Here is a 23,931-nt window from a genome sequence, read left to right on the forward strand (position 1 = left end):
ATCCCCCAGCACCACATGCCAGCCAGCTGCGCCCCCTGGTGGGCTGAGCTGGCCACACACACACACACACACACACACACACACACACACACACAATAAATGTTCAAAAAAAAAATTAAAAAAGGAGGGAAAGAAGGAAGTGCTGGGATGTGGTTCAGAGTAAAGGCTCTGAGATCAATCCCCTATACTGCAACAACAACATCAAAAAAGTCGGGGACTTTTGTAGCGACAAGATACCCTTTCCCTGCATATCATGCAGCTACCACAGTACTTGCCCATAGCAGGAGTTAGCCTTGTGCCAACCTCTCTGCTGTGCCTTTAACATGGATGCCCAGAAGATGCCCACTGTGGGGGTGGGAAGGGCCCATGGGCAGTCAGTACATGAGGTCCCAAGACAGCTGGCCTCAGTGGTCACCCACCTTCTAAAGGGCAGCAGGCCTGACAGCTCCTGACTTCACCCCACAGGTGACCTACGGTTCGTTTGACTACACCTCACTGCTGTACCTCTCTGACTACCTAGAGGACTTCGGTGGAGGGCGCTTTGTGTTCATGGAGGAAGGTGCCAATAAGACGGTGGAGCCCAGGGCTGGTAGGATGCCAAGGCTTGTAATGGACGGGGCGTGGGCACAGGCAGCTCTGACCGCACATACCCATTTGTATGTGTATGGGGCAGGGCGGGTTTAGTCAGCAGTGCCCTGTTTAGGGAGCACCTACTGTATGTTAGACTTGGCGCAGAGAGTTTGTCTGGGTCCAGCTGCTGGGGTTGACACCTAGGAAGCTGGAGTCTGTACCACTCACCTGAGGTTGTCGTGGGGCTGTAGCAGACCCAAGAGCATCACCTGGTGTGACAGTCCCACTTGCTCCCATTGGGTCTCCCGCTGGGCGGCCTGCTCAGTGGGAACCTGACGTTGTTTGGTGCTTGCTAGGGTGTACGCTGGTGGCAGAGTGCTCACCTGACTCAGGTCTCCTCCTCAGTCCCACACAAATCAAAGATAAGGTGATGCCTCCAACGTGACATCAGCACAGTATCCCTCATGGTCCCGGGGACCTTGACCTGTCCTTGTGGTGCTATGGAGCCAGTCTCATGGTGAGCTGTGTCCATGGAGATGGAACTGGCCCCAGTGTCCAGCAGATTTGTGGCTGTCTCCTGTGGTGGGCCACCCTTTCTCAGTGCATTCCTGCCTGTACCTGCTCCCAGGCTCCTGGCTGTCATCACATGCCCACTGGTTTCCTCCCTCAGATGCCAGCAGTGTTGACTGGGCAGAGGGTGACAGATCCCTCTGTCTGGACAGCCTCAGCTCCTGCTGTTGCTGGCTGCCTCTGAGGAGACAGCGTGCACACCTGGACTTGGAGGTCTCATGGGGACACCTTTCCCTATGCTGAGGGTTATGTAGAAGTGGGGAGTTGCCTGCCTTACTGGAGAAAAGACCCACTTGTCCCCTGCAGTAGACACCTGACCTAACGCTTGGGTTTTGGGGGATCAAAGCTGGGAATAATGGTGCTTCTCAGTGTCGCCCTCTGCAGGAGAAAGCGGGTTGAGCCTCAAGACTTGTAGACCTTTGTTGTGTTGGTCAACTTCCTTTTCTGTGACACACCTGAGAATGGCAACTGAGGAGAGGCTTACCTTGGCTCTGGGTTTCAGAGGCTTGAGTCTGTTTTCAGCTTGCTCCAGAGCATCGGGCCATGGGAGAGGGGAGGAGGAGACTGCCGGGGGGTGGGGGGGAGCCAGAGAGGACGCAACGAGAGCCGATTCAGTCCCCAATGTCACAGCTCCAGTGTCCACCCTCTTGCGTGGGCCCTGCCACCTGTGTCCATCACCTCTCAATAATGCCATCAAGCCATGATCACCAGTGGGTGGATCCACATGATGAGGTTGAGCCTTTATGACCCCATCAGGTCCCAAAGCCCATCAGTAGGCAGCCAAACCTTAAAGCCCATGGGCCTTTGGGGGACATTTTCCACAGCCGCTGTGACAGCTGTGTATGGGGTGGAATTTCTAGATAGCTTAGAGGGTAGGTGGCAGCATGCCTCAGACACACCTCCCTTATTCCCTGTAGCTCAGGACGGCTGTGTAAAGGGGCCGTTGGAAAGCAGGATAGGAGCGGTAGACACTTTTGGCCATGACTACATGCTTTCAGCGGTTTTGCAGAGAAGCAGCAGATGTCCTCAAAGCCAGGCTGAAGTGTGAGTTTTTGTTTTTGTCTTTTTGAAACAGGGTCTCACTATGCAGTTCAGGCTGGCCTTGAGCTCACTTTGTAGCCAGGCTGGTCTTCAGCTCACAGCCATCCTCCTGCCTCAGCCTCCCGAGTGCTGGATTCACTGATGTGGGCTGGAGAGCACGTCTATGTGCAGGTGGACAAGAAGCAACAGGCTGTGATCTGTGGAGCGCACGTTCTAGCAGGGCCCAGCAGCATAGGGAGTTTTCCTGCTGAGGCTTCGGTGGTGGAAGGATGTGACTGGGCGCTGGGTTTGGGGTTATGGTTCAGGGGCACAGCGGGAGCTTCTAGGCTGAGGATAAGCACACCATACACTGTGTCCTCACTGGGGTCTCTGGGAGGACTAGGAGCTCCTGCTCCTTTTTGTCTGTTTTTGTAGTGCTGGGATTGGACCAGAGCACTGAGCTACATCCTCAGTCCTTTTTTTCCCCCCTTAAACTTTGAGACAACATTTTGCCAAGTCATTAATTTGCCCTGGCTGGATTTGACTCTTGATTTTCCTGCCTCAGCCTTCAAGAGTGCTGGGATTATAGGAATGTGTTACTGTGCCTGTCTCTGCTCCTTGATTTGTTGTGACAGGGACTTTTAAAATCTCCTTTAAGATCTCAGGGCTGGGAATATAGCTCCGTGGCACAGCACCTGCCTAGCAAGCACAAGGTCCTGAGTTTGATTCCTCGTACTGAGAGAGAGAGAGAGAGAGAGAGAGAGAGAGAGAGAGAGAGAGAGAGATCTCAGTGTGCCAGCAGGAGTGGTGATGCACACCTGTAATTCTAGCACTAGCTCAATATACTTCTGGGATCCTGTTACTTGTATCTCAGTGTTAGTTCAAGACATTAGTTACAGCAGGCTTATGAAGAGGCATTTCTCTGTACCCACTATCCTAGTTTTTGGCTTCTGCTTCTCCCTGCCCTTGCCTGTGTCCCAAGGTGGGCAGTCTGAGCTGTCCCCAGTTGCAGCAAGGGCCACCCCAACCCACCCCCTACAGCAGCCCAACCCTACCCAGGGCACCTTTGCATCTCCACAGTAATAAATTTTGCCCACCCTAAGATGTGAGAGATTTTTTTCTACATCTATTTCTAGAAATTTTATGGTTTTAGATTTAATGTTCATGTTATTAGTCCATTTTGAAATAGTATTGATATGTGGAGTGAGGTAGGGGTCAGCATTTGCCTGTTGCCTGTGGGTTGCCAGGCATTTCGCCAGCATTTGTTGAAGAGACCATCTCACCCCATCAAGTCAGTCTGGACACCTTTGTCAAAAATCTGAAGATTATAACCATGGTTCCAGCTCTGCACATTGTTTCTGTCCCAGTGATCGAAGTGTCCCTCTGTGACTACCGTGGAATCCCAATTGCTACAGCCTTATGGAAAGTGTTCATTCTTTTTCAAAGTGATTTGGCTGCTAATATATGCCTGCTTCATTTCCATGTGAATATTACTCGCTAATTTCTGTGGAATGCCTCTGGCCATTGTGTTCTGGATTGTACAGAATCAAAGTGGAATACCCATGTGTCCAGTGGCCCACCACCCGCTTTACAGAGCAGCAGGGTCCCACTTGTCTACTGCCCTACCTTTGTGTTTTCATTTTGCTACCTGTCAATATCTAAATATGTGACAAACTTTATGCTGTTATTTTGATATTTTTCTTTTCTTTTCTTTTTTTTTTTTTTCTCTGAATGCCTTCAGGGCAGGTTTAGCTGGCTTGAGTTGTGGGGATTGAACCACAGCAACCTGAGCCTGACAGCTTTGTTGAAGCAGCCACTTAAAGAACTGAACTGGGGCCGGAGAGATGGCTCAGTGGAATAAGTGCTTCCCTGGCAAGCGCAAGGGCCTGAGTTCAATCCCTGGTTCCACCAAAAAAAAAGAATACACATTAACCTTTGGGGCTGGAGAGATGGCTCAGTGGTCTGAAGCACCTACTTAGAACAAGCTAAGCTAAGCAAAGCACAGGGACCACGGTTCAATCCCCCTGCACCACATGCCAGCCAGCCCCGCTGAGCTGGTGGGCTGAGCTGGCCACACACACACACAAAATAAATAAATAAATAAATAAATAAAAATTAAAACTTAAAAAAAAAAAAAAAAGAACTGAGCTAAGGGGCAGGCGCCCTTGATATTTTTCTTGAAATAATTTTTGGCCTCTGAGGAGGTACACAGCATTTAACAAGCTAGCGCTTCTCATCTCCAGCATTCTCCACTCTGCCCTCTGAGTCAGGGTTTCCAGCAGGTACCATTTCTCTTCAGCCTTTAGTGAATCCCTTGGTGCAGTTCCTCCAGTGCCCACAAGGACTTTTCTGAATACTTATTTTACCTCTTTTTTTGGTTGTTTATTTTTGGTGGTGGTGCTGGGGATAGAACCCTTGGTCTCTGGCATGCCTGACAAGCACTGCACCACTGAGCTACACCCCCAGCCCTCGCCTTTTTAAAAAAATATTTTAAATTTTTAAAATGTATTTAGTACAGGCTCTAACTACATGTCTCACTACACAGATCAGACTCAGTGACTTTCCTGTTTTCAGCCTAGCAAGGTCTGGGATTACAGGTGTGTGCCGCCACGCCGTCTCAATCAGCGGGGGCAGGGCCAGCATGGCTCTCCAGGGATTGAACCTGCAGCCCCTGCGATCGTCTAAGCAGGTGCCTTAATCTGCTGGGCTATCTGGCTGGCCCTAATTTTAGTGGACTTTAGTAGACTTTCTTTCTTTTTGTTTCTGTTTTTGTTTTTTGTTTTTGTTTTGTGGCTGGCTCAGCCCCTCCTGGGAGCAGGGCTGGCACAGCTGTGGTACTGAGGATCAAACTGTGGTCCCTGCATGCTTGCCTGCACTAAGCTTGCCTAAGCAGGCACTTTAGACCGCTGAGCTATCTCACTGGCCCCTTCACCTTTTTAAAAAGAGATCTTTGTACTGGATCTTGCATTCTGTGCTGATCACATTTTTCCTCTTGACATGTTAAGATGCTATTTTTTTTTCTTTCTTTTTTTATTTATCTGTTTGGTACAAGGTCTCACTATGCAGCTCAGACTTGTGATCCTCCTCTCTCAGCCTCTCCAGCCCTGGGATTACAGGTGTGCACCAGATGCCTAGTTTCGGTAGCCGGCTTGGCGCTCTGGGCCAGCATGGCATGCTATACCCAGGGATCAAACCCGGGTCCTTGTGCTTGCTAGACAGGTGCTTAGACCACTGAGCTGTCTCCCCAGCCCAAGATGCTATTTCTTGGTTCCTGCTTTGGATGTTTCTGGAGAAATGTTGCTGTCCTTCATGCTCCTTACATGTGCTCTCCTCTTTCTCTGCTGATTTCAAAGTTTCCTGTCCTCTTTGGGGGGGGGGCATTGAGGGCAGTACCAGGGCTTGAACTCAGACCTTACGCTTGCCAGGCAGATGCTTATGCCTGAGCTATCTTCCCAACCTCCTGCCCCCTTTCATATGATGTACTAAGGTAGATTTGTCTGTATTTCCCCTAAGTGGCATTTAATCCTCTTAGGAATCAAATGTAAAAGTTAGTTTTCCATCCAGCTGGGGAGAGTTCGGGTATTTTTTTCTCACCAAAGCTCTCTCTACTCCAGGTTCCTCTCTCCCCATCGCAGGCTCCAGTGATGGGGCAGGTGGTTTCCTGTTGTCCTGCAGCCCATGGAGGCCCTGATATCCTCCATCCTTTTTCTCCCTGGCTTCTGAAGCCTCTCCAAGATGGGCAGAAACACTGCAGGGGTAATAGAGGGAGAAGCACATCTGTGCCTGTGGTGGAGGAGCAAAGAGAAGGTAGCTTGGGGGGCTGAGGGACCCACAAGCCCCAGGCCTTTAGGCCTCATCCTGCCTAGGCCCCTGTTGCTTGTTCCCACCTCTCGGGTTAGATTGTAACTAGAATAAACCAAAGACAAAATGTCCTTGGAAAACACAAGCTCAGAAAGTGTTATGGCTCCAGGTCACCCTGGGGAGAGTGTTTCCTGCTTCCTGTGTCCAGAGGGGGCCTGCCCTGCCCAGGCAGAAGGAGCAGAGTTCCTGCCCCCCCAGGGTCTGCTGCTGTGCACAGGATTGTTCTTGCTCTGCCACTTGTGGGCCAAATGTGACTGTTGGCCCTGGGATGCAGCGCACAGCAGAAGTGACCGTTCTCCCTTGGCGAAGATTCAGAGTCAAATTGCAAACATGGAAGGGAGAAACAGAGTTTCCAGCACTAGTCTTTGTAGGGCAATTGTCCCGATCATTTGGAGCCAGGTCCTGCAGCCAGGATGGGACTTCAGAATCTCATGCTCCTCACTCAGGACTTTTAATGGCTGATTGGAGTACTTAGCAGCAAGCGCTTACCTAGTAAAAAGTGTGATGGGGTCATTTATTTATAAGAGCAAGTGGATGGGATTCTTGGATGGAAGGACCCCCAGTTCAGGTGATCGATGTCCCAGGAGGGGCCTGTCTTCATCCCCACTTGAAGTAGGCTGGCCAGGTGTTTGCATGTGTTTGTCTTGACTGACCTTCCTGGGTTGTTAGATGATGCTGTCATCCTCACCCTCTGCAGCTGGGTTTGATTTTTGATGATCTATGATTAGAAACCAGATCCTAACCTGTCTGAACTAGAAGGCTGCAAGTAGTACAAGGCCTGGTGCCCATCCCTGTGGCCACTTCCACTGCTTTTCTCACCAGAATAGGAGGGAGCTAGAACACCCCATCTTCACCACACGTCCAGGCATGACCTGTCCTGGTGCTGTGGGATTGTCTCCTGGCCTGCTGGCTTTCTGGGCAGCAGTTCCAGAGCAACAAGTTCCTTCAGCCTGTCCCTGGCTGTTGTGGTCCTAGTTAGTCCCCTGCTGACATTGGCTGATGATGGCTGCTGTGCTCTCTGAGGGCCTTGGTGGCATAAGGTGGCCTCTGGGCTCATGTCTCTGTCTCCCTTCCTCTCCAGGTCGGGTTTCTTTCTTCACCTCGGGGTCTGAGAATCTGCACCGTGTGGAGAAGGTCCGCTGGGGTACCCGTTATGCCATCACCATCGCCTTCACCTGCAACCCTGACCATGGCATTGAGGACCCGGCCTTCACGTAGCCCAGGGCCTGAGTCCCTGCCCGCATCCTTGTGGGGGAGCAGACACCTTGAGGCCTGGACCACGCTGAGTGCCCCGGGCCCAGCTCGTGTTCCCATTGCACAGAGTGCCTTACGAATTATCACAAGTCCCAACTTGCTGGTGTTTTAATCTTTCATCCTGAGTAAACTAAAGGAGGCGCTTTCCACCTTACTGGTGCATATGCCTGCTCTGTGAGCTGTTCACGGTGGACAACAGCTCCTCCTTCCCCAGGGGAGCCATCCTGTGCCTGTGGAGAGACTCTCGATGGTGAACAGATAGCAGGGGTATCCCCTTTGGCCCAGCCCAGATATAGAAACCACCTGGCCCATCAAAGACGGACCTAGCATGGGCACAGGTCATGGGGTGAGCAAGACAGGACAGGGCCAGGATAGGGCCAGAGGCACCCATCCAGATGCAGGAGCAGAACCGGCTGCTGTTTGGAGGAGGCTCCAGAGAGAGCGCGGGAGCTCCTCCCAGGGTGGAGGTAGAGACGCAAGTCTGTTACCTGCAGCCTCTGCTTCTGCATCTGGGAACTGCCCTGCTGCCGCCATCTCATTGTGCCTGTTCAGCCACCGAAGAGGCCACTGGTGTCCCTGTCCTTGCAGTTGGGAGCCAGGATAGGCTGACCCTGGGGTGGCCAGGGCCTGAGGAGGACATCTTTCACCTAGCTCACAGCTTGTAAGGCTGCTGTCCTGGATTTGGGCACCTTTCCCAGAAGAAGGGCTGGCCAAATGCTAAATGCAGGGAGTGGGATGCCAGAAACACCCCCAGGGAGTTGGGCTCCTGATCATTCTGACCCCCACTACCAGGGAGATGTGGCTGGAACACCCCACCTACATGGCCGTACAGCCCTGAAGCATGTACCTGACAATGGAGGACGCTGTTACTTTAGGTTTTTTTTGGCGGAACTGGGGTTTGAACTCAGGTCCTTGCTCTTGCCAGGGAAGCACTCATTCCACTGAGCCATCTCTCTGGCCCCACGTTACCTCAGTTCTGTAGCCCCCTGAGTATCCAGGGCCAGGGTTCAGGGATCACATGGCCTCAGAGCTGTGTTGGCCTCATAAAGCAGTGAAGCATTCCCGGACCTAGGCATACAAGTTCAGAGCTGAGGGCCCAGCCTGCCCTGCGATGTCTGAACCCTTTGCCCCAGCATGTGGGGCATCCTGAACTGCTCTTGGTTCTAGCACATTCTGTTCTTGCCCTGGGAAGTGCTGTGGTATGGGCAGGTAGTCAGAGCCCTTTTGGGTAGGTGGGACAGGTGCACCAGGTTGGCTGCCCCCTGACTTCTCTGAGCAGGAAGCTGGGTGGGCGTCATGGCTTTGAAAGAGCACATGAATGGCAATGGAGGATGAGGGTCCAGCTGTGGCTGGTGGGTGGGGCAGTCTGTGCAGGGCTGTCTGCTTCGCACTGTCAAGTCAGGTCAGCAGAACTCAGGCCTCTCTGTACTCTGCTCATTCTTGGCTTTCTAATGTCATGGTTAGGGGCCGGGGAGACAGCTCAGTGGCATAAGTGCCTGACTGGCATGCGCAGGGTCCTGAGTTCAATCCCTGGTACTGCAAAGAAAAAAAATTCACACCTAATGTCATGGTTGGGACAGGTGTGCCATATCTCTGCTGCCTGCATGGTCATGGCCCTGTATCCAGGCAGGCTGGCCTCTGCTGCCTGTGGGTCCGCTGCCTTCTTGCCTAATAGGGTCTTGCCTCCTTTGCTCAGCTCAGTGGTGATCTGAATTGGCCTAGCCTGGTGGGGAGAACAGGAGTAGGCTAGAGACAGACCATGGGGCTGGCCAAAGCCTCTGAGATTTCTAGAAAAGCTGCTCTGATAGATGCCGAGTTTCTACCTCTATGGCTAGGGCTGCAGCAAGAGTTCTGCACCCTGGAGGAAGATGACCCCACCAGGTGTCCCTGTGATTAGGGAGGAAGACAGCCATGTCTAAGCAATCCTCATGAGGTGATCCACTAGCATGCTTCTAGCCCATTTTCCATGAGCCTCTCTGGTCCCCTCCCAGGGTAGGACCAGAGGCAAAGCTAGGCCTGAAGTTTTCCTTTCTGTAGACCTCTTGGCTACACAGAATTAAATGACCCATGGGAGCTACATGGGGCCAATGCTGAGTCTTTTAATTCTGAAGTTGTTTCGTTTTAAGCTTCCACTCCCCAACATGTCACATGGAAACCAAGGGACTGGAGCCTGAGAAGGCTCACCCACACACATCCACAGTGTCAAGTGTCCATCTGGGTTCCCCTCACAGTTGAGATGCGGTTGGTCAGGAGGAGCCAGGGCTGTAGCACGGCATGGCTGAGGCTATTCCCAAGGTCACAGGACACCCTGCATGCTGCCTGCCTAAGGGCTGGCTGTGGCCCATCCTTCCACATGAGGACAGGGACCAGGGCACTGCTGCTCATCTGGAGCCCTGGCCAAGGAGGACACCAGCAGCTTAGGTCCTGCCCACTAGCAAGCCTCCAGGGGTGGTGCAGGTGAGCAGGGGCTCCTTACACCAGGTGTGGCTGGCTCTCAAGCAGACTGTCTACACTAAGCCTTTATCCCTGACCTGTCCCACATCGAGTTGAGTTCTGTGTTATTTCCTACACCTTCTCAACAGAGCTCTGGGGCAGCCTGAGCAGTGCCCTCCCCAGCCCTGCGGCACGGCCTCCATCCAGCCTCTGCCCAGCCTCCTGCACCTTCTGTGCCAGGCTCCACCTCTTAGACCAGCAGTGGCAAACCTTTCAGAGACTGAGCGCCCAGACCACAACCCCAAGCCCATTTTTTATCACAAAATACCGATGCTGTAATTAAAGCTTATGCACGGCGGCTGGGGCAACGTGGCTGCGTCCTGACAGAGGACGCTGTGTGTATCTGCTCTGGCATGAGTGCCACAGGTTTGCTACCACTGTCTCAGACCTTCTCACCCCCAGTCAGGTGGTGAGGCATGGAGCAGCCCACTGGGCACAGCCAGACAAGTTTGTCCTCAGATTCCTTCACTTCACCGACAGATCACTTTCAGAATGATGTACGGGAACATTGTTGTAGGCAGCTGAGTTAGATAGAAATGTAGGCAGTCAGACAGCATCGGGCTCTCAAAGGAGCCAGTATGGAAGGCAAGATACCTTGCAACTGTGGGAGAGCCAGGTACCTCCACTCTGAGCCAGACTTCAAGATAAAAGATGAAACAGGGCCCAGGGAGATAGCTCAGTGGAATAAGTGCTTGCCTGGTAGTAGCATGACCCTGAAAATGCCATAGACTCTTCCCTAAAATAAAAAAAAAAAAAAAAAAGGTGAAACAAATGGCAGCCACATACCTCCCTAGGGATAGGCATCAGGGATTGATATTCTAAATAGATTTCAGTCACTTTGAAAAAGCCAGGTAGACTAACCCCTACAGAACAGCTCCTGCTCTGTATTCATGCTCATTGGCTATGTGACTGGCTTCCCCATTTGATCCCGATTTAATCAATTTTACCTGAGCAACTGTACTTGTAATCTTACTGACGGACCATAGTTTTGTCCCACCTCATCCCCACCTAGCAAGTTCCCATGTTTTCCATCTTAGACCTGCCTCGTCTTGTGGATTTGCTCTACAAAAATCCCTAGGGGCCGGGGGATTTAGCTTAGCATCCTAAGCACCTGCCTGGCAAGCACAAGGTCTTGAGTTTGATCCCTGGTACTAAAAAACAAAAACAAAAAAAACCTAAAACAGACAGCTCCTTGGCAACCCACTTGGGCTCCTGTCCCTCTCAGACAGCAGCTTTCTTAACCTCAGTTGTTCTTAAAATTCATTCTTGGGTTTCAGAGAATACGAACTCAGATATCTTACAGGTTGGGCGTATCTTTCCCCTATGTCAACATCAACGAAGTTCCAAGCAGTGAGATGATCCATTTAGAAATACGAATTAAGACTAAGCAGAGTGGAGGGCTGTGCACTGCCCACCACTGGCATAGAAGCCCCTGGAGCCCAGGCAGGGCTGTGTGGCCAGTTGCAGTGTTTGTGGTAAATAGCTGACTTGCCCTCTCAGAGTCCCTGGGTTTCTGCGGCTTGCCCTGGGCTCACCTTGTTTGGCACAGGTTCCTCCACGAGGGAACCCTTGCCCCCTGTTTATTGTCCAAGCTAGTCCCCGCTGTGCAGAGCTCCCCGTTCTACTGCTCTTTGCCTGGGTGGATCTGGGCCTCTTTCCCGAGGTCCTTTCCCCTTTGTGTCTGCTCCCAGTCCTGGCCAGCAGGGGGAAGCATCGCCTATCAGTGGCACCTTTGAGGCCCTGAGTCCTGCTCAACTTGTGGAGTACCTGCCCTGTCCCCCGACCTGTGCACCCCAGGAGGGCAGGGGAAAGTCCGTGGCCTGAGTCTCCGTGGGTAGCATTGCACCCTGACCTCAGCACCACCTGGCTGTCCTTCCTCCTTCACCCCTTTGAGGCCTAGAAGGCTGAGACTGCTGGGAGGTCAGGGCCAACTCCCCATTGGGGGCCAGTGGGGGCTGTAGAGTGCCTCTCACTACAGTAGTGAGAGGTTGCAGCCACCAGAGCAAGCTGGACACAGTTGGCACACGCCTCTGATCACAACTACGCAGGAGGCTGAGGCAGGAGGATCACGAGTTCAGAATCAGCCTGGGCCACTTAGCAAGCTCCTGTCTCAAAGTAAAAGTTAAAAGGAGTTGGGACTGCAACTCAGAGTGGTTGAAGGCTTGTGTTCATTTCCCATCACTGAAAATAAGGCAGACCACTGGGAGCGGGAGTGCTCTGGGAAGCTGGGAAGGGAAGATCACACTGCAGAACTCCGGATGCCAGGGTCTCCTGGACTAGGCCTCCTCTTGGGACCTGTGGCCACTCTAACACCACCTACACAGCTCCGCACCCTGCCCTGGCCCTTCTCACCCTGCAAGATGCCCCTTTACTTGTGGGGCCAGAGGGGAGGGTATGTGGAGTGAGGTCCAGCTTGGCTCCTCCCCAAGCCTGGTTTGGCTCTGGGGCTGTTATGGGGGGCGCTCCTGTTCCCAAGGTCCCGGCTATTGTTCGTGGTCCAGGCGGTATGTGTCTTCCTCCACCAGGCCCTTGTCCCCCAGAGAGAAGTGGTGGCAGGCAGTGTTTGTCACTGACGCTAGCGCACACCACTACAATGGGCAGCCGTAGTGCCCTGGATTCTGTGCTGACGCACAGTTCTGGGCAGGCTCAGGCTCTGCACTCCCAACGGTGCTGTGGGCCAGAGTGCAGAAGGGCTACACTTGGGAATGACATTCCTAGCTCATGGCCTCCTGAGTGGACGGAGGCCTGGCCTGACACCCACAAGGACATGTGGATGGAGACGTTCAGGTGTCTCCTGGTGGCCCAGCTCCCCTGAAAGCTCAGTGATGAACTATTGGGAATCATCAAGGGAGGGCTCTGGTGCCAGGAAAGATATAGCCCTGTGGAGAACCACAAAGCCAGGGGCCACCTTCAGCCACAGCTGGTGGGAGGGAGACCTCCAGAGGGTGACCCCAAGGTGGGCCCAGTCAACAGGAAGCATCCCAGGCAGTGCTGATGGGAGGGGCCAGAGAACACTGACAGGCCTCAGACTGCTGTCCATCCAGCCACCTGGCCACCACCCTGCAGGGGAAAGGCCACAGGGCTGCTCGGTCCATCCTGGGTCAGGGCACCTGCCACTGGCACTGGAGGACAAAGCTCCTTCTGGGCTTTGTGACTGCTGCATGAGGCTAGGCCTAGAACAAGCCAAGTCTGGAGGCTGCTGGCTCCTGGCTCACAGCATCATCTGTCTGGAATTCAGATGGAAGGACCTGCATGCACTTTCTGGGGGTGGGGGGAGGCAGGCAGCTCTTGAGGGCCCCACCAGGGAATGAGGGAGCCCAAAGGCCCTCTCCCCTGAGTCGGCCCTCCAGGCAGCCAGGCAGGACCCCCAAGAGGCTGGTGTCTCCTCCATGCAGACTGGCCACGGCTGTCCAGTCCTGTCATCCTCTACAGCCAGGACTGCTTCACCATGGTGACATAGATGCTGTCACCATGATAACCCACAGCCCTGGGTGCCCCCTCAGCCTCCCTTTGATGGGGGAGTTTCCACAAGCAACAGCTCAACAGGAGGGTCTACTGGCTGCTTCCCAGAGAGCTTTATTCCCAGGAAGATGAAGAGTTCAGGGAGGCTGGGGTGTGAGATTCTTCACCACCCTGGGGGAGCATCTTGGGTGTGAGGTCCCTGGTGTGTCCTACAGAGGCTGGACCCTTCCTGCTGTGGACCCACAAAAACCTCCCCTAAGTAATTGCTATGGGGTTTGCAGTGTATGTCTTCCCCTGGGCTGGGGTTGAGAATGCCTGGAAAAGCCCTTTGGGGCTGCATGGTCAGCCTGAGAGACGTGGCATCCACCCCACTGCCAGGACACTGGTGATCCAAAGCCAAATCCCAGCCAAGCCAGAGCTGCCTGGAGACAGACTGCCTGTTGGCCGCGAATGTGAGTGCGCCTGGTGGAGCGATCATCCCCTTATGAGGGCATGTTTGTTCACCCATTCACTAGCTCGCTCAGTCACCCACTGGGTGCCAGGACCTCCGCTGTCCTGTTTGTCCAGTGGGCTGATTTTGTTCTGGGGCCAGGTCATGGGACAGAGGGCATACCCCGCAGCTTGCCCTGCACCCTCTCTTAAGGCCGGTGGGCACCCAGGCCAGTCAGTCTGCTGTGCAAGATCTGCCTGAGAGCACTGTGCGCCTGGCACAGCAAGGCCTCTCCTGCCCCAGGACTTCCATCATCCAGCCTTGCTTCCAAACAAAGCCCAAAGCTCAGCTTTCCAAAACATGGGGTCCCAGCTCAGTGTCTCACAAAGGGATTCTCCATGGCCTTCTGTGAAATGAAATCCTAGCTGGGCATGGTGGTGCCCACCTGTAATGCCAATACTCAGGAGGCTGAGGCAGGAGAATCCCAAGTTTGAGCTCAGCCAGAGCAATTTAGAAATTTAGCAAGACCCTGTCTTAAAGTTGAAAAAAGGGGGGGGGGTGTGCTGGAGATGTTCAAAGGCCTTGTATTCAATTCCCATTTACTGAGAAGAAAAAGAGGGTTGGGGAGATAGCTCAGTAGAACAAGCACCTGCCTGGCAAGCACAGGGTCCTGAGTTCAATCCCTGGTACCACAAAAAAAAAAAAGAAAGAAAGAAAGAGAAAGAAAGAAAGAAAGAAAGAAAGAAAGAAAGAAAGAAAGAAAGAAAAAGAAAAATTCCTTTCCCAAGCACACACTAAAAATAAGCACTTGTTCCCCACCCTGACAATTTCTCTGCTGAAGTTTACCTGGGAAAAACAAAGGCAAACATACCAGTGTTCCTAGGAGCCTCATTGGCATCTGTCTGTCCCCCACCAGATATGACATCTCCCAAAGGTGGCACAGACCAGGCAGCTGTGAGGGGGAGAGAAGCAACCACTTCAGTGGGACCCTGGACTTGGAGCTCATGTCTGCAGAAGCAATAGAGCTTGCAAAACCATGTGGACAGTGGCTGGGACATGGGGTCCACAGAGGGGGTGGTTTGAGAGCCAGGGTTTGTAGGGCCCTGGGATACACAGGGCTGTGGTGTCAGTGGGCACCCCAGGCTGCCGGTTCTTCATCTTCAGTCCTGTCCTGGGGGCTACTTCTCCATTATACCAGCTAGAGCTCAGATCTTAGTCCAGTAAAGGGAAGGATTTTGCTAAAGCCTCTGGCTGGGCACTGGCAGGTCCCATTAGCTAGCTGGTGTGTCCTGCACACTACTGCCCCTGCCCAGCCCCAGGGCACCTCCTGAGTGGGTTCCTGAGGAGCACCAGAGGCAGGGGCACCTGCTGGTCAGTGATCCTGGCCTCCCATGACACTGGCCCACCCAGCTTAACCTTGCCAGATCCTGGTCTCTTCTACCCACCCCACTTCTTTCCTGACAATTGGTGGTGATGACCCAGGGTTCAGAGGGTGCAAGGATGGGGGCCCCAAGCGGGGTTGGGACCTTGTTATTCTGGGAATACTCACTACCCCAGTGGACTAAGATCTGAGGCACAATGGAGGCTTGAAACTTAACATTTAAACACCACTGCTGGTTCTATAGCCCTGAGAGACGTTTGGAAAAGGCCCAAAGCGATAAAGTTAAAATAATTACCTAACCTCTTCCTCTCAGGAGCTGATGTTGGTATTTCAGAGCGTTTCTGTGAAGTTATTTGCACTTGCGCCCCCCTCCCCCACATAGCCACACACAGAACTGCCCAGACTCACGAGCATACGTGCATCCTCACCTATTTGTTCATCTTGAATGACACTCAAGCCTGCTATGCTTGCAGGTTTGTGTTCTGGTTCTCTGTCATTTGCTAGGTCTTGGATTTGTCCCCTTGTCACCTGCATGGTATCACCACTGCCATCCTCTGAGCTCAGTCTTCCCTCCTCGGCCCTGTGGGGACCTCTTCTCACTGTGGGACATGCCACAGGGAATCTGGATTTCAAAGCGATGCTTTGGGCAGCATTCTGATCCATGGCTGATATGTGGATTTTAGGATAGTCGAGGTGGACTTGGTCATGCAAGAGTTGTACACGTTCATATGGGTCTTTTCATTTATTTATGTATTTATTGCAGCCCTGGGGAGGGAACCCAGGGCCTCACACCTACTAGGCAAGCACTGTACTGCTGAGCTGCTCCTAGCCACCCGGCCCTTGAAGAGCAAGCTTAACTTTTTCACTGTGCATTCTGTACTTCGTTTAGGTTTTTTTTTCCACATTCTGTTCCAAACGATATGTAAAATTCTCACCCCTCTCCTGGAGGCCTCTGGAATTGAGGCCATATTTTCATAGCCGTTCTTTTTTTTTTTTTCAATTTTTTTTTAAAATTTATTTTATTTTATTTATTTTGCATTTAGTGTGTGTGTGTGTGTGGCCAGCTCAGCCCACCAGGGGGCGGGTCTGGCTGGCATGTGGTGCTGGGGGATTGAACCGCGGTCCCTGTGCTTTGCCAAGCTTGTTCCAAGTAGGTGCTTTAGACCACTGAGCCATCTCTCCAGCCCCATTCATAGCCGTTCTTTTCTTTGTTTTACAAATGAATCCACCTATCTTTCTTCATTCTTTTGTGATTTTATATATGACATTCATGTATCAAATGTAACCTGTGTTTCACTTTGACTTGGGGATGCAGTGACCACCCTGTGGAGCAGCAGCTGACCCTCACAATCCCTGGTTTCCAGTCAGCCTGGTAGGGGCCATGTGGGCAGGAACCTGGTGTTCAGTCTTACTGGGTCCTGAGGGTGGGAGGTTTGGGTCATGCTCTAGGCCATTGCTCTAGGCCAACAAAGGTTCCAGGCTTGGTGTTGAGACACAGATCCTACAAGCTGAGACACAGGTCAGGGAGCCTTGGGCCCGCTATCTGTGTCTCCAGGTATGGGGGGCTGAGCTCAGAAGGACTGGTGTCTAGGACCAAGTGTTCGTGGGTCCTCTGAGGTGGTGTGGTCTGGGCCCCACAGGCTTCCTCGAAGCTGTCCTCACTGCCTTTGGGCTCTGATGTGGTGTGTCTGAAGTCTGGAAAGTGGTAGATGGACCAAGACTGGGGGAGGCAAAGGGTCAAAGAAGGTTCATAGCACACATGGCAGTGGTGGGGTGAGCAGTTGACACCTCAATTGGAAGGCAGCAAGTCCATTCATGGGTAATGGGGTTGCTCTGAGTGTCCAGGAAGATAGGCCAGGGCCCCGAGGCTCCCTCCTCTCTGTTACCAGAGCCTCAGAGGTCTGGAAGACACTGTGGCTGCCATCCTTGAAGCTCCTTCCACTGAGGTGGCCTGGTCAGCCCAGGGCTCCATCCATCGGCTTGCCTCATTTTTCCGAGGCTCCAGGGACCAGCAGCTGTCTCCGACAACCCAGGATGCTGGTCTGGTGATGACTGTGATAATCCTGCATCCCAGAGACACTCGAAACATACAACAACACACCACCACTGGCTGCCTGGGTTTGTCTGCTTGTCTGAGCTCACTGCAAGCACATGTGATCTTCATCATTTAAAACAGGGTCCCTGAAAGCCCTGGAGGACAGGAAGACAATATCACCACACCCAGGAGGATACTGTCCCTGCACTCCAAGGTCCCTGGAGGGGAGGACCCCAGAGGCTGAGAGGATCAGGTCAAGCAGGGTTCTGCAGTGCAGCTCCACCGCTGTGCTCAGGATGTCAGAAGAGCCCTGTACTGTGCACTGGCAAGGTAGCCTCTGCAGTCAAGACCAGCCAGGTCACAGACACACAGCCACTGCTCCTGGGGCCAGGGGAAGGGGTAGTGGGGGAGGATGGAGTCAAGATGACCTATTGCAGCACTGGCCCATCTTGTAGAAGGTTGTGCTGCAGGATGTCACCACATAGGCTGCACTTGCTATGCAGGGAGAGCCAATGGGTCACCTCTCAGGAAGGTACTTCAAGGACAGTTGGGAGGAAGGCAAGTGTGGTAGGGTGTGTATGTGTAGTGTATACTGTGCATGTGGTGAGTATGATGTGTTTTTGTGTGTATGTGTGTGTGTGTGTGACATGTTTGTGTTTGCTGTGTGTGGGTGTAGGGTGTGTGTACCTAAGTTGTGTGTGGTATGGTGGGATGTGGTGTGTGTGTGTGGTGTGCTTGGGAGTGTGTGCATGTAGCATGTGTGGGGATTGTGTGTGGTACGTGTCCTATGTATTTCTTATATGTCTGAGGTATGGGTTGTGTGTTTGGCATATGTGATCTGTGTGTTGAGTGTCCTGTGATGCTTTGTGTGGTACGTGTCACTGTCCTGGGACTGACCCCTGGGGGGCTGGTGCTGGATCAGGACAGCACCGTGGCCAAGTTGAGCAGGTGCAGGCTCGGGCTGGTTGCTGTGCCACAGAGCAGCCTGGTATTAATCTCTGCCTGCCAGCATGGCCACCTCTCGAAGAAAGCAGCATGTACAAAAGAACACATGTGGGGACTAAGGGGACAAGCCCTCCCGGACCCTTGAAGGAGCAGGAGTGGTGTAGTTGGCTTGGGAAGCAGAATGGTGTTCCTCAAAGACCTACACCTAGATGGGTGTGGTGCGTATGCCTGTGATCCGAGCACTCGGAGAGGCTGGGGCAGGGAGGATGTCAGGTTCAAGCCCAGCCTGAGTGACCTAGGCAGACCCTGTCTCAAAATAAGCACTGGTATGCTTTAGTGCTGGGAAACTGACACCACAGCCAGCAGCCCCACTCCTCAGCTTCTGCCCCAGAACTGACAATGTCCATTCCTGCTCACCTGCACCACTTCCTCACATCAGCAGCCCACGTGGGAGAGATGCGAGCAAACCAGATCTGCCTCCACACCACAGGTGATGACCAGGGAAAGGACAGAGATGGGAGTGGCTCTGGAAGTGCCCCGCTTTGGAGAGGCCCTCAGTGGAGCCTTCGGTGTGGATGTGGACCAGCTGATCCACAGGAGGACACAGCTCATGTGTCCCTGGGCTGGGGTAGCAGGCCTTTGTGCTGTGTGAAGGCTTTGTGGGTGGGTGCAGATCCATTCCCACAGTCTTTATGCAACAATGATCTGCAGAAGTTGAGGGTAGCCTCACCCACCAGTTGAGGACCCCAAGAATAAAATTCCAGGGGCTGGAGAGATACCTCAGCAGCCTAAGTGCCTGCCTGGCAAGCGCGGGACCTGGGTTCAATCCCTGGTACTGCATGCTGTGCTGGCACTGGGGAGGCTGAGACAGGAAAATCACCATGAGTCTGAACTGCATAGCAACACCCTGTACTAAATAGATAAATAACTTTAATTTTTTTAAAAAAGAATAAAATTCCAGGAAGAAGAAATTTTTCTTTCAGGTGTAATGTTAACTCTGCCTGAGTCTCCAGCCAGCCCCACAATCACATGAGACAATTCCTTTTAAAAATCATGTATTGTGGGACTGGGGAGATAGCTTGGCAGCCTAAGCAAATCCCTGACAAGCCAAGAACCCAGGTTTGAGCCTTGGTACTGCATGCTATGCCGGCCTGGAACCCTGGGTGCACTGTACCAGCCACTGAGACCGGGTATGGTGGCACATGCCTGTGATCCCAGTGCTGGGAGGATGAGACAGGAAGATCACTACAAGTCTGAGCTGTGTAGTGAGACCCTGTACTAAATAAATAAAAGACTTTAAAATATCTATTGTGCCAGGCTTTGGCACACACCTGTAATCCTAGCATCTGGGAGGCTCAGGCAGGAGAGTTGCTGCAAGTTCAAAGCCAGCCTGAACTACACAGTGAAATGCTATTTAAAAAACAAACAAAAACCCTATTATTTCTATGCATAACTTCTGGGTTCTGTTTCTTTGGAAAATTCCATGTAGCAGTGTTCTAAAACTCAATTGTGATGAGGGTTTCACACCTCTGTAAAAGGATAGAAATCATAACTGCCCTGACCAGGCCCCACAGGCCCTTAGTAGCCTCATAGTCTGGGCAGGCAGGGCTGAGGCTGGGAACAGTGCCTGTGGGCTGGAGACCAGCTCGCAGCCAGACAGGGCCCATAAATCTCCTCCTTGGCTTCAGCAGCACCCACCTCTGCCAGGAGCTTGGGTCAGGCTGCCCACAGGGACCTGGTGCCAGGAGTTGGGGCGGGAGCAGCAAGCTGGTGGCAGCCCCCCAAGGGTGGTGTTTGTGCTGTGCAGGAAGGGGCTTGATGCTTTGTCACAGAGTCATTCAGCATCATCCTCGATTCCATGCCCAGAGTCCTGCTGTGGGTGTAGATGTGCTTGCTGGGGCAAGTGTGCTGGGGCTGGGACATTGGTGATGAGCAGAGCCTGGTGGCCTGGGGGTGACGCTGCAGCACCTCCTGTTCTCCTGCCCTGCACCCATGTGCCAGCAGGCTGGTGACCCGTTCTGAGAGTGCCCCCTTTGGAGGCCTGACCTTGGGTGAGCCACGGCTGTGCCCTCTCTGCGCTGTCATTGGTGGAGGTGTTGGGCTGGGCAGTGGGTGCACAGGTGCAGGCTCCCCCTGCAAGCTGCATTTCACCTTTGGGTCCCTCCCAGGCCTGGAGCTCTGAAGAACTCCACATACCATCCTGGCTCTGCATTCTGCATCTCTTCCATCTCCCCTTCCCCATACCCACCACTGGTCACTGTCCCAGGCCCACACACTCACAGACCACATCCCTGCTGTCTCCTAGCCTCAAATGGAAGCTCTGACTTTGGCACCTATTCCTGTTGGGCCCATGGGAGTATCTGAGGTGTGTACTGTGGATAGTCCCCTGGAAGGACACACATGCCACAGCTCAGCTTGTCTACCTCCTGACCCTCAACTGTGGCACTATGGGGACCCGTGCCCCCAGATACAGCAGGTGATAGATGCTGAATGAAGCCCAGGCAGTACTGGGACCTGTGGTCCTTGGCTCTGCCCTGGAGGACTGGGGACTCCCAAGGTAGGGGGCTGGAGAGAGGCTGTTCCTGCTGGAGATGCCCCCACCGCAAGGCACTATGATTGCAAAGCAGCCAGGTGCAGGCACCGCTGGGTGTCCACTCTGCCCCACTGGCTGCCCCCTGCCCCCAACTTGTCCAAAGCTGTGCCGGGTCAGTCAGCTAGGTGGGCTGAGTGTGAAGATTAAGCAGTGGAGTCTCTCCCAAATCCTGTGGCTGCTGCCCCGGCCCAAAGATAAATTGTTCAAGCCTTGGACCTTTAAATGGAAGCCCCAGCTCTGGCTCTTGAACTTAGTTTCTGTCTGTCTGTCTGTCTGTCTGTCTGTCTGTCTGTCTGTCTGTCAATCTCAATCTCTCTCTCTCTCTCTCTCTCTCTCTCTCTCTCTCTCATATACCAGGAACTGAACTCTGCACCTTGTACTTGCCAGGCAGGTGCTGTTGGCTCTTGAGTTTTCAACTTTAATTTTGCATTCATTTCTTTACAGAGACAAAGCTTTAGGAATCAGGCATTGGTTGAGAAATGAAAAGGATTTCTAAAACCCTGAAGACCCCACCCTCCATCAAGAGTCAGGCAGGGCACTTATATACCACAGGTCCCATGCCCTCTGCTAACCCACCCCCTTTTGTCTTTGCTTGTTTGTCTTACAATACTGGAGGTGGAACCCAGAGTCTGGTGGTATGGGGTGAGGACTTTACCACTGAGGTACTACATCCCAACCCTTTTTGTTTTTCAGATAAAATATTTGTCATCTTAGCCTTGGTGAAACACACAGTTCCAGGCACTGTCCAGCCATGACCGTCCAGGTCCAGAAACACCTCCCATCCTATGCCCACCTCTTTCTAGACACCTGGGACAGCCACCACATGCACCTCGTCCTGACAGTGACTGTCCTGTTGCTCCAGACACTGTTCTGTCCTGAGGCTCTGTCTCTGGGGAGCCCCCTGTGGAGAGGGAAACAGATGTCCTCTACCCAGGGTTCCAAGGGGCCCTAGGAGCTGGCAGGAGGGACAACACTGTGGAGGGAACAGGGAAGGAACATTGGCACTTTCCCAGGTTTGGACATGGAACAGTCAGCCAGAGAGAGAATGGAAGCAGAAGAGAGACCAGGGCAGTGGTCTGTCTGGGGGCAGCACAAGTGTCATCTCTGCCAATGTGACCCTGCTATGGTCTGTGCTGCTGCCCCAGGCCTGTCCTCTGTGTTTTTGATGTGGTCACAGCTGGGTGGTCTTCCTCCCACCCTTGGCAGCTTTGCTTTTCTGCCTACTTTCCCCACCTGGATGATGAACAGGACTGAACCTTGGGCCAGCACAGTCCTTAAAGACAGATAGACTCTCCTGCTTGCTGTGGGATCCCTCCCAGGCCCAGGACACCCTTTCTTCCTGTGGATTTGTTGGTTCAAGTGCTTAAGGAGGAGGATAGAGCCACAGAAGCCAGATGGGGCAGGTGGGTAGGATAGGTGGGCACGGCAGGTGCATGGCAGGTGCTGGTGTCCTGTGTTCCGGGTGAGAGGCCAGGGAATGGTGAGGAGGGCTTAGCTCACTGTCTGCAGAAGTCAGGTCTGGGCAGGAGTCCCCTGAAGGCTCTGGAGGTAGCCTGTTCATGGGGCACTGTCATCATGAGGAGGAACTGATGGAGCAGAAGAAAGTGACAAGGAGAGTAGCAGGGGCTTTTGGGAAATGGACTCAGAGGAGGCAGGGCCAGGAGTAGTTCTGCTGTGACCTAGGCTTCCCAGCCTGGCCTCTCATACTCCAATCTCACACTGTCTCCAGGGGTTCAGACACAGGCCCTTCCTGGAGCTGGAGACAGCAGGAGGGTCTCGGTGGCCTGGTGGCTGCTGGAGGACAGCGAGCGGCTTGAGTCGCAGTGAGTGTGGGTCCGGCTGGGCCCAAAGCTGGCAGTGCCTGCACGTCCATAGCCACTGCTGCTCCCCGGTGCATGCAGGCGGCGGCGCTGATGCTCTCGGAAGTTCTGGGAGAGCAGAGTGTAGAGGAAGGGGTTCACGCAGCTGTTTCCGTAGGTGAGGCAAGTGGTCAGGTAGTTGACTATGCGCACAGTACGAGGTGCAAGGGGAAGGGCCTCGAGGTACTGGGCCAGCAGCTGCCACAGCCAGAAGGGCAGGAAGCAGGCCCAGAAGAGCAGCACAATGCTCAGGATGAGGTAGAGCACCCTTGGGCTGGGCAGCCGGCGTGTCTGCTTGAAGGAGACCTGCTGCGACCGCCAGTAGGCACGGGCCAGGCGCACATACAGCAGCCCGATGACCAGGCCTGGTCCCACAATGCTTGTCCCAAAGAGCATTGTCAGGTAGGCACGGTGGGCACGTGGACCCCAGGCAGGCAGGCAGAGGTGCTTGGGGCCCCGGGACACCAGCCGGATGACCAGCATCATAGGCAGGGTGAGCAGCAAGGCCAGCAGCCAGGTGCCCAGTGCAAGCAGCTTGCGGTAGCCTTTTGAGCGCCGCGCAGTGTCCAGAGGCCTGAGCACCGCTGCATAACGCTCGCTGCTCATGACAGTGAGTGTGAAGATGCTGGCATGCATGGTCAGGAAGTCCAGGCTGAAGAGGACTCGGCAGCCCACATCGCCGAAGCGCCAGTCCTTGGTGATGTAGGTAGCCACAATGAAGGGGATGCTGAGCAGGTAAAGCAGGTCAGCCAGTGCCAGGTTGACCACGTAGACATACATGGAGGCTGAGGCCCGGAGGAAGCGGCACACGACCACTAGAGTATACACGTTGCCCGCCACGCCCAAGATACCCATGGCTGAAAGCACGGCCCCCAGAACCCCGACAGCCACCAGGTCCTGTAGGGAGCTGGGCTCTGTTGGACTGGCCCAGGAACTGTTGAAGGATCTGTTGGGGCCACCAGGCAGCTCTGGCCCAGGGCTACCTGTCACAGCCAGCAGAGGTAAGCCAGTCATGGGCTCCGGGCTCAGCTCCATCGCTGCCTCACACTGGGCCGTGGGCTGCTGGTGCTGCTCCTGGAGGACAGAGATCTATGGGCAATGGCTTGTCCTGTGGAGGAGATGCCCATCTGAGGGGCAAAGTGGCATCCCTTCTCTACCCAAAGGCCTCCTTGACAGTGGAGCTCCTAGGGGCTGCTGCCTGCCACAGAAGGGCAGGGCTTACTTCTAGCCCTGTCAGGACTGAGACAGCCCCTTTGCTCCACCTTCCCAGCTACCAGGAATTCCCAAGAACCATCTGCACGTTTCCCACTGTTTCCGGGCCTGCTCCAGCAGGACCCCAGTCCAGGCCTCAATGCCTCTGAGGTTGACTGAGTTGTTTTTTGTTTTTTCCAGTAGTAGGAAGTGGACCAATACCTTTCCACTGAACTACATTCCCAGCCTCCTCTACTACCACCCTCC

General features: G+C 53.6%; 2 protein-coding genes across 4 annotated transcripts in view; one reads left to right on the forward strand and one right to left on the reverse strand.

Moving 5' to 3' along the window:
- Nucleotides 1–7,429, forward strand: part of Ogfod3 (2-oxoglutarate and iron dependent oxygenase domain containing 3) — a 21,650-nt gene extending 14,221 nt beyond the window's left edge. The window contains exons 8-10 of one of the 3 annotated variants that reach the window (XM_023699254.1): nucleotides 466–589; nucleotides 5,836–5,967; nucleotides 7,103–7,324. In XM_023699254.1, coding sequence (XP_023555022.1) covers nucleotides 466–589; nucleotides 5,836–5,967; nucleotides 7,103–7,239 — 393 coding nt within the window. In that variant the 3' untranslated portion in view covers nucleotides 7,240–7,324. Of the gene's footprint in view, nucleotides 1–465; nucleotides 590–5,835; nucleotides 5,968–7,102 lie in introns of all 3 variants that reach the window. The other 2 variants (XM_004639544.2, XM_023699255.1) reach the window with 2 other exon arrangements.
- A 13,716-nt stretch (nucleotides 7,430–21,145) lies between these two features.
- Uts2r (urotensin 2 receptor) lies at nucleotides 21,146–23,543 on the reverse strand. Its single transcript, XM_004639545.2, has one exon. It carries the CDS (start codon nucleotides 23,506–23,508, stop codon nucleotides 22,348–22,350), a length of 1,161 nt encoding a protein of 386 aa, XP_004639602.1. The 5' UTR covers nucleotides 23,509–23,543; the 3' UTR covers nucleotides 21,146–22,347.
- Between the last annotated feature and the right edge of the window lie 388 nt (nucleotides 23,544–23,931).

Source organism: Octodon degus, unplaced genomic scaffold (assembly GCF_000260255.1).
Source record: "Octodon degus isolate 3935 unplaced genomic scaffold, OctDeg1.0 scaffold00112, whole genome shotgun sequence".
NCBI lineage: Eukaryota > Metazoa > Chordata > Mammalia > Rodentia > Octodontidae > Octodon > Octodon degus.

Bases quoted from the DNA above. Each gene is read 5' to 3' on its own strand.
- Uts2r (XM_004639545.2), bottom strand. From the start codon at position 23,508: ATGGAGCTGAGCCCGGAGCCCATGACTGGCTTACCTCTGCTGGCTGTG.